At 46.5% G+C, this 9,707-nt stretch overlaps 1 protein-coding gene across 3 annotated transcripts in view; it reads left to right on the top strand.

The window, feature by feature from the left end:
• GALNT6 (polypeptide N-acetylgalactosaminyltransferase 6) overlaps positions 1–9,707 on the top strand; it is a 42,166-nt gene that overhangs the window by 25,231 nt on the left and 7,228 nt on the right. For all 3 annotated transcript variants that reach the window (XM_006168131.3, XM_027768152.1, XM_027768151.1), the window contains 3 exons: positions 2,680–2,829; positions 3,878–4,112; positions 8,509–8,626. In XM_006168131.3, the coding sequence (XP_006168193.1) occupies positions 2,680–2,829; positions 3,878–4,112; positions 8,509–8,626 (503 nt within the window). The remainder of the gene's footprint in view (positions 1–2,679; positions 2,830–3,877; positions 4,113–8,508; positions 8,627–9,707) is intronic.

Here is a 9,707-nt window from a genome sequence, read left to right on the forward strand (position 1 = left end):
GTACTTTCTGTGACCCTGGCTCATCACTTAGAACCTTAGTCTTCCCATCTAGAAACCCTGGGGATAAGACTCCCTGATTCAGAGTTGTTAACCTTTATAGAAAAGTCAGTGTAAAAGCACCTCTTTCAGAGACTGACATAGAGTAGGTGCTCAAGTGTTCAGGTATTGTGTGTGTTTGTGTGTGTACGTATGTGAATGAGATGAATTGCAATTCCTACATTGATTGACCTCAGGACCTATAAAGCACTGTGTTCAGAGCACGGCCTGAGTATGGTGCTACTGCCACAGTCCAAAAGGAAAAGAACATACCCGCATTTCAGATTCTGCTATCTACCTCTGAAACTATAAGCATGTCCAATCTGCAGTCAGAACAGAACAGTGACACCAATAAACCAAAATGGCAGTTAATAAAACCTAAGTATGATTTAGAATATGTCTTAAGAAGGACTGCTTTAAATAATTATTCATTTAATTTTATTGTATTTTTTTTTAATTTGCCATAGGGCATGTGCACTTACCCAAGAGGAACAGAGACAGAGAGACACAGAGATAGAGAAAGCAAGCCTCCTGTCCAAGATTCAAACTGCAGTCAGCTGCATGTAGAAGTTCAGCACTTTAACCACCACACTACTTGTTAGCCCCAAGAGGGACTGCTTTAGAATAGAGTTTGTTTGGGACTAGCAGTTGATGTAATGACTATGTCACTGGACTCCCATGTAGTTGACCGCGGTTCGAGTCCTGGACCCGGTGGCTTAAACTCATGCCTGGTGCATGTGTGTGCATGCCCGAGATCCTGAGAGGAGAATGGAGGAGAAGGGATTGTGGTGTTGCCATCCCCCTGGGGGGGATGATTTCTCATTTTCTGTTTCTCTGTCTCTCTCTGTCTTTCTGGTAAGCACACATGTTCTATACCGAAAACCTCTCAAAAAAAAAAAAAAAAAGAATAGAGCTTTTTTAAGTTTTTGTTTTGTTTTGTTTTGCCATAGGGCACATGCACTTGCAGGTAAGAGACTGCAAGACAGAGAGATAGAGAAGAGAGACAGAGAAACAGAGAGGTAAAGTGAGAAATCTACCCCTAGAGGTGATGGCCACGCCACAGTTCCTTTTCTTCCATTCTCCTCTTGGGATTTTGGGTACACACGCACACACTCCTGGTATGTTTTTCAAGCCACTGGGTCTGGGACTCAAACCACTGAGTTGGCTATGTGGAATCCAGTGCCTTAACCACCATGCCACCTGCTAACCCAGAATAGAGCTATTTTTAATGATCTGATGATTTCAGACTGAGTAACAGGGTCATGAACTAAGCACCCCTCAGAAAGAGCTGGAGAACTCAGCAAATACCCATCTTTCCCATCTCCTCAAATTCAGGATGGTTGGGGCCTGCCCCCATGGCCTAGCCCCATGGCCTAGTTGGGGAAGCTAGATCCCACATGGCCAACCATGCAGTTCAAGTCTCAGCTCTGGTGGCTTAGAAAACACTCTTGGTGCATATGGGTATGTGCTCAAAGTTCCAACAGGGTGGAGAACTGGAGGAGAAGGAATTGCGACATCACCATGCCCCACTGGAGGTGCTTTCTCCCCCTCCTTCACTGTCTGTTTCTCTCTGGTGAGCATACATACTGTCCTACAAAAAAAAAAAAAAGTCAAGGTGGTTGGCCCTCTATGAGCCCCCTAGTCTGCACTACCTCTGGCAGATCACTGCACTGTAATCGCCCATCCCTGGTTGGCCTTGCTCCTTGGACAGTGCATTCCTTAAGACAGTGATCATGCTGGCCAAGCTCATCACTGTAATCTAATTTCTGGGCACTCGATGATTTTTTTAAAAAGTCTCTTTCATGAGAGAAAAAGAGGAAACCTTGACAGGGTCTCATCCCACCAAGATCCCCCTAGCCTTCCAGCCAGCCAGAATTACAGACATGTACAGAATGTTTAAGGCCCCCAGGATCCTAACCTGGGACCTCCCATGTAGCTCCAGTATCACACAGCAACTCTCTAGCACCTGCACCACTGTAGCTGGGCCAAGGAATGTTTTCTTTTTCTTTTTAAAATATAATTTAAAAGTTTCTTGGTGTGTTGTCATCTTAATTAATTTCCTATTTGAAGGGATAATAAAGAGAATTTATAATAGAATAAGATTTCTTGTGGCTGATCCTGTAATCAAGAAAACAACATTTGTGTATGCTCTGTCTGTCAAAATTTGAAGAGCCTGGGAGACAGGGTATCACAGACACTGAGATGGCTGCAGCAAGCAGCAGGGATGAGAGGAGAGGAGGCCAGGATTGCAGCTCTGCAAGGCCCTAACCGAGACAGTGGAGGGTCTGTGAGAGACATTCGAGAGCCTTTGTCAGAAGTTTGTACTTGATTAGAGACCAAAGAAACAACTCTGGGGTGTTCTCTCAAACGTTAGAGAAGGTGACTAGGCATAGGAACCAGCAGCACAGAGCTGGTGTACTGGCATGGTGGGCTGACCATAGGCAGGGCTCCCTCCTTTCTCTCCCCACCTTCCTCTTCAGTCCTTTGCCCACTTAGGGCTTCTGAGGAATTACTTACGCATTAGAATTGGAAGGGTTAAAACCGAGGCCTGCTGGAGGCTTAAGATCACCTGGGCTTGGTGCCCACAGGGATTAGGTTTGCAACAAAGTGGTGAGCTGGCAACAGTGACACTGTCCCTTACAGATTACTTGAAGGACAAGCTGGAACAGTACGTGAAGGAGCTGCAGGTGGTGAAGGTGGTGCGGCAGGTGGAGCGGAAGGGGCTTATCACTGCCCGGCTGTTGGGGGCCAAAGTGGCACAGGCAGAGGTGCTCACATTCTTGGATGCCCACTGTGAGTAAAAGTACCTGTCTACTACCCAGGAGGCCTCCCTCCCTGGTATAGCTAGGACCACAGCACTTATCAAGGCCCCTTCCTGTTCTGCTGTTCCAGGAGTGAAGGAAGCTTGAGACCCCCTCTAGCTTCTCACCCTAGCCCCAAGAAGGTTTTATCAGGAGGCACAAATAAACCTACAACAACTGGTGACGCCCAAACCACTGAGCGTGTACTCTGGAGCCCCAAACATCCATCTTCTCCCTTCCTCCCTTATCTGTACCTTGTTCTGAGCTCAGCCCCTGCGAGAGGCCTCCCGTTACACTGAGAACTAGTTGTGTGGAGCTTTCCTTAAGAGCTACAGGGGGATAGTCTAAAAGCAAAACATTTTCCCACCATTGTCAGGAGACAAAATAAATAAATAAATAAATAAATAGTTTCCCAAGAACATTGTAAGCTCTAGATTTGGAGTCAAATCCTGGTTTACTGACTCTGCCACTAACTGATCCTCAGTTTCCTGATTTGTAAAATGAAAATGAGGATACCAGCCTTCCTCCTCTAACAAAATTACCACTTTGAGGGTCTATATATGCACTTTGAGATTATATATGTAAAACTTAAATGAAAACCTCAAAGGGTTTCGATCCTCAAAGAGATTCTTTTTCTGCAACTGTAGCTAAAGTTTAAGATGCAAATACCCTCGGGACTGGGACCACCCCCTTCTGAAATCCATTCTTGGGGTAGGAAGGCTGACTCAGTAGAAAAGGCTGGAGATCCTGAAGCTACCCATCAAGGGTCTTCTCTGTACTTCCGGATCATCTGAATTGACTATGTTACTTCCCTGAGGCCACCATTCTCCCTTCCAAGCTGCCTCCACCTTTGTTGGGGCAGGTAGAAGGGCTACCAGAGACCTCACTATGCTTCCTACAGCTGTGGCGCTTTTTTGAGCTTCTCCCCTATAACCAAGAAGTGGGTGGAAAGTCCTGTCATCCTCCTAGGTCATCCCCTGGGATGGGGCTTGGCCTCAGCTGTGGGTAGAGCCCTGACTTCTGCCTGCTCTGGCCTGCAGGTGAGTGCTTCCACGGATGGCTGGAGCCCCTCCTGGCTCGAATTGCCGAAGACAAGACCGTGGTGGTGAGCCCAGACATCGTCACCATTGACCTTAACACTTTTGAGTTCTCCAAGCCAGTCCAAAGTGGCAGAGTCCATAGCCGTGGCAATTTTGACTGGAGCCTGACCTTTGGCTGGGAGACTCTACCTCCACATGAGAAGCAGAGGCACAAAGATGAGACCTACCCCATCAAGTAAGGACCAGAGCCTGGTGAGCCCCAACCCTGGCCCCTCATGCCCCCATCCCACCTGATTCATTCATTAGGTGAACCGTTAAGCACTTGACATGTTTTTTTTTTTTGGGAGAGGTTTTTGTTTTGCTATAGGGTGCGTGTGCTCGCCAGACAGACAGAGAGAGACATAGAGACAGAAAGCGAGAAATCACCCCCCACGGGGGATGGTCACGCCGCAATCCCTTCTCCTCCATTCTCCTCTCGGGATCTTGGGCACGCACACACAGGCGCCCGGTGTGAGTTTAAAACACCAGGTCCAGGACTTAGGGCGCGTGCGCTCGCCAGGGAGTTCAGCGACAAAGCAATTACACTTACTGCTGGTCCTGACATGTTTTATTAATGTTTACTCCCTACGAGGTAGGTACTATGATTAGCCTGTTTTGTTTTTTTTGGAGAGATTTTCACTGTAGGGCGCGTGCGCTCGCCAGACAGACAGAGAGAGACATAGAGACAGAAAGCGAGAAATCACCCCCCACGGGGGATGGTCACGCCGCAATCCCTTCTCCTCCATTCTCCTCTCGGGATCTTGGGCACGCACGCACACGCGCCCGGCATGAGTTTTAAGCCACCGGGTCCGGGACATGAACCGCGGTCAACTACGTGGGAGTCCAGCGACATAGCCATTATGCTAACTGCTGGTTCCCATAGCCTGTTTTATAGGTGAGACCATTGAGTGATAAACAGCTGACCTAAAATCTTGTTGCTAGCAAATGATGGGGCATCCTGGCTTGTCCAACCCAAAACCCTAACCATGCTACTACCCATTCTCCTAATGTGGCACTATACTCCTGCTTCACACACAACAGCTACCTCTTTTTTTTTTTTTTTGAGAGATTTTCACTGTAGGGCGCGTGTGCTCATCAGACAGACAGAGAGAGAAATAGAGACAGAAAGTGAGAAATCACCCCCCAGCTGGGATGGCCACACCGCAATCCCTTCTCCTCCATTCTCCTCTCGGGATCTTGGGCACGCACGCACACACGCCCGCCGTGAGTTTTAAGCCACCGGGTCCAGGACGCGAACCGCGGTCGACTACGTGGGAGTCCAGCCACATAGCCATTACGCTAACTGCTGGTTCCCAGCAGCTACCTCTTATTTGCCACCTACTATGTGCCAGGTACTGGCATACTTGTGTCATTTATTCCTCTCTTCACATAAAAGTAAATAACTGGTGCTTACAGAGGGTGAGAAATGGTGGGTAAAGACAATTGTTGAATAGCCATTGTCATACAAGGAGTGGTGTGTGCTCTCAAGTCACTGTCTTTGAAAAAACTGAGAATACTCTAAAAGAAAATAGGCACGTTTTCTGTAGCTTGAATTTGTTGCCTGGAATTCTTTCAGTAAAGGACTAAATGATAAATATTTTAGTCTTTGCCAGCCACATATAAGCTGTTGCATATTCTTTTTAAATTTTATTTGTTTTTTAACAACCCTTCAAAAATGTAAATATCATTTGCTCCAAAGCCTTATGAAAACAGGCAGCCAGGCCAGCCAGGTGGCATGGTGGTCAGGGTGGCTGGACCCCACATGGCTGACTGTGCAGTTTGCATCCTGGACCTGGCAGCTTGGAAAACATGCAGGGTGCATGTACATGTGTGCCCAAAATCCCAAGAGGATAATGGAGGAGAAAGGACAGAGGATTTCAGTGTGGCTATTCCCCCTGTGTGAGAGTGGGGGCTGGTGATTTCTCACTCCCCCTACAGCCCTGCCTCCTTGGGCAAAGGCATATATCCTATAGCGGAAAAAAAAAAAAAAAAAAACAGGCAGCCAGACCAGATTTTGTCCACCATAGTTTGCCACCCCCTAAAGTATAGAGTGGATAGTTGAAAGTAATCACTGCTGAATGCTCAACTAGGTCCCCTCTGACACTTACTCTGTCCTCCCTCTTCAGATTACCTGTTAATATTGTTAGAACCCACAGGTTTATTTTAACAGTTGTTTCTGACAAACTGAGTGAGGGAGTGGTTTTCAGAGTATCCAGGGGTTTGGGATTATTCATGCCATTGTTTCCAGTCCACCTGAGGATCAGCTGAATATATATCAGGGATGGAAGGAAGCAGAGATGGGGAGACAGGGACCAGAGATGAGAGGGAACCTTTAAAAGGAGGAGAGAGTTGGAGTTCCTCCTCCTCTACAGAATCCTAAGAAACCAAAATCTCAGTAGAGAGGGCTCTGGTGGGCACATGGGGACCAATCCCATGGATCTTAAACAGCCAGATCCTATCTCCATTAGCAAAGAGGGGAAAGAGAAGGCAGAAGAGGGAAAAGAGAAGGCAGGACAGAGAAAAGAAATTGGAACTCCTTGCCCTCTGTTTTTTTCATAGTTGCCTTCTGTGAACAGTAACCAATCTCTCCTCTCAAGCCAGGGGCCAGGTGCTCTGTCCATCACAGATGTCCCCGGCTCCAATGTCCAAGGACCATACAATTGGAAGGAAAATCTTCAGTGTTTAAGAAATGAATTTACTCCGTGCCCCAAATGCCCCGGTAGCATGCATGGCTTGCCCGAGGCATTTCAGGCATTTTGCATAGTACCCCACCAGGGGAGCTGCTAGCAGAACCTCTGCCTTTTGTTTCTGAAGTTAGCAGGGGACTATGAGGAGAGGCAGAGGACCCAGGGGATCTCAGAAAGTAGCCAGGACTTACAAGGTATTTACCAGAGGTTACTTGCTGGTTGTAGATCGACAGTAAAGTTCCCTGTGGAGGGTCAGTTGGCATAGCCAATCTGTCCATGACATCTTGGTCAGGAAGACCTCTCAAAGATAAGAGACAAGCTCATGTGGAGGAACTCTCAAGACAAATCGGGTTACCTTCAAAGCACTCATCTGGAGTTCTAGGACTCTCTAAGTCTCTCTGGGCACTAGTGGTCTGACTGAGGACCCCTGGGAGAGGCCAAAACCCATGACAGGAAGCCAACCTAAATACAGTATTTCCCAACTAAAATTCCTTCTCAAAAGTGGCCGCAGGAGCCAACTTCAGGCTGACAGTAGCAGTCACAGAGTAACACCAAGGTGAGCCTCCTGTGTAATCACCTTGACAGATCAGTCCAATAAATACTAAGCCCCTACTGTGTATAAGGCACCTTGATGGGTTCTGGGGTCACAGGGGATTCAATGTCTTTCTGCTTGGTTGTACTACATGAAGCCACCTGAGGGCAGTAAAGTCCTACCCAAGGCAATCTAGTCAGGCACAGAAGCCAATAGCTAATGACTACTCCTGCCCCTGTCTTCCCCAGCACCCACCCCAACCTCCTTCCATTTGCTTATACTTCCCCTTGTCTGCTTGGGTACCCTACCCCTTAGTCCACCCCCCTCTTATGAGCAATTTGGTACCTAAATTTTAGGGAAGATGTTTTTGTCAATTTATCTTCATCAATTTATATTATCTTAAAGCTATCTTAGCAGAATCTTTATTTATATATATTTTTTAAATTTGCTACAGGGCCATGCACTTGCCAGAGAGGAGTGAGAGAAGGAAAATGAGGTACCCTTTGGGGTGATGACCACACCACAATCTCTTCTCTTTCATTCTCCTCTCAAGATTCTGGGCATGCACATGTACCTGGCATGTCTTCAAGCTGCTGGTTCCAAGATTCAAACTGCAGTCAGCATATGGGATCCAGCCTCCTTAACAACACCACCTGGCTATCCTGTTATCAGAATCTTTTTATAATGTCCTAAGTGCTCCCTGTGGTCCACACTGAGCTTGACCTCACCTTATTTCCCACCCTGTTTTGGGAAGCACCTCTTTTTCATTTCCTCTGTTCAAAGCAACTGGGAGCTTCTTCCCCAAGTTAAAATTTTTCATGTGTATAAAATACTAGGGCTAGGCTTCTACTTATACTATGGCTTTATAGTCTCCAAAGGGCCAGAGACCCTGAAACAGAAGGTGGTCAGCCCAGGATAATATTTATCCATTCATTTGTGGTTTGAATCCTATTTTCAAAACAATTCCATGTAGCTTCTGAAAATTGAGTTTCTCCTATGCTAGGCACTTTGCTGCCAAAAAAGTGAACAATGGTAGCTTCACCTTCTCTGCTAAACTGAGTCCTCAAGGAATGGATCTGTCTTTTTCAGTCTATATACCCAACATGTCACATAGGCCCTGGTTGACAAATGAATCGGTGCCTTTTATAGTTAATTAATAAGTTTATCTTTCCTTGACCTATCCCTAGGAGGGGAAAATGACATAGTAATGCTCAATGAATGAGTAAAAGTGGAAGAGGAACTGCATGTCCCAGGAACAGGAAAGGAAGGGAAATAAGGCGAGGGGCCTAGGAGGGGAGTCTACAAGAGTTCTCTCTACCTGGCTCCTCCCCCGACCCCCAGAAGATGCACATGCTCTCCCTCTGTCTCTCCAGATCCCCGACGTTTGCTGGTGGCCTCTTCTCCATCTCCAAGTCCTACTTTGAGCACATCGGTACCTATGATAATCAGATGGAGATCTGGGGAGGGGAGAACGTGGAAATGTCCTTCCGGGTGAGAGTGAAGAGGGCTTTGGGGGGCATCACAACATCCATGGGACAGCTCAAGAAGCTCTCTCTCAGGCAGCAGCAGCCTCAGGGAAATCTCATCTAGAACTGAACCTAAAGGTGTTTGTTTCCTACTATGGCTCCACCCTTCCTCTGCTCCCCTCCCTGTCCATGGCATCAGGGCTTTGGCAATCAGATTGGATAATTTGAAATAAATTACTGGGCACAACTTCACAGAGGATAGGGATAATAGAGGAAATAAGGACAGGAAATCTGGGACTGGGAACTTTTTTGCAATGTCTGTGGGAAGAGGGTTAGGGTGAAGGTGGAAAACAGTCATAATTATCCTTTTCTTGGAAAGATCAGTCTTCCCTTCCTAGGCCAAAGGACACAAACCTCTGGTAGATTTTGGAGTTGCCCTACATATACTCAATAAGCTTTTCATAATTGTAGGATAAAATTATGACACCAGAACTCTGAAGGATTATAGAAACTAGGCAAATCAGGATTAGATCAGGAAGAAAGGATTGACCCTCCATGAAACTTGTGCAAATCCCTAGGCCAGTGGAAAAGTAATTAGTAAGTAAATGAGCTCATTTATGAAGTCACCTCTCCCAGTGTCTGGTACATATAATCCATAATTGATATCCATTATTACTATTAACTATAATTACGTATTTCTGTTGCTGCCATACTAAAATAAATGACAACACATCTCCCATTCTAAAACTCAAGGCGAGAGAAACCAGTGGGAGGGATATCTCAAGCCAGCTCACTGGCATAAAGAAGGGTCAGCAGGCACCATAACTCCCAGTGTTCTGAGTCTAAGCTCCTCAATGAGCCTCTGACCTCTGTACAGTCTTTCTCTTAGGAAGCTAGCATGCTAAGTGACTACCCCAGGCCACCTGGCAATTGATTGTCCTTACTATTAATTCATGCACTGATGCTCTGATTCTGGGTAGCTTGATAACATCTGGGTGTGCTGATAAAATCACATTTTCTTGTCCCAGCCAAGTGATCAGCACTCAGAGCTGGTATACAGATGCAAACTTTTTTATTATTATTTACTTGTCCTGTGATGTAGGGAA

Source organism: Tupaia chinensis, unplaced genomic scaffold, assembly GCF_000334495.1.
Source record: "Tupaia chinensis unplaced genomic scaffold, TupChi_1.0 Scaffold145652_1, whole genome shotgun sequence".
Taxonomy (NCBI): Eukaryota; Metazoa; Chordata; class Mammalia; order Scandentia; family Tupaiidae; genus Tupaia; species Tupaia belangeri.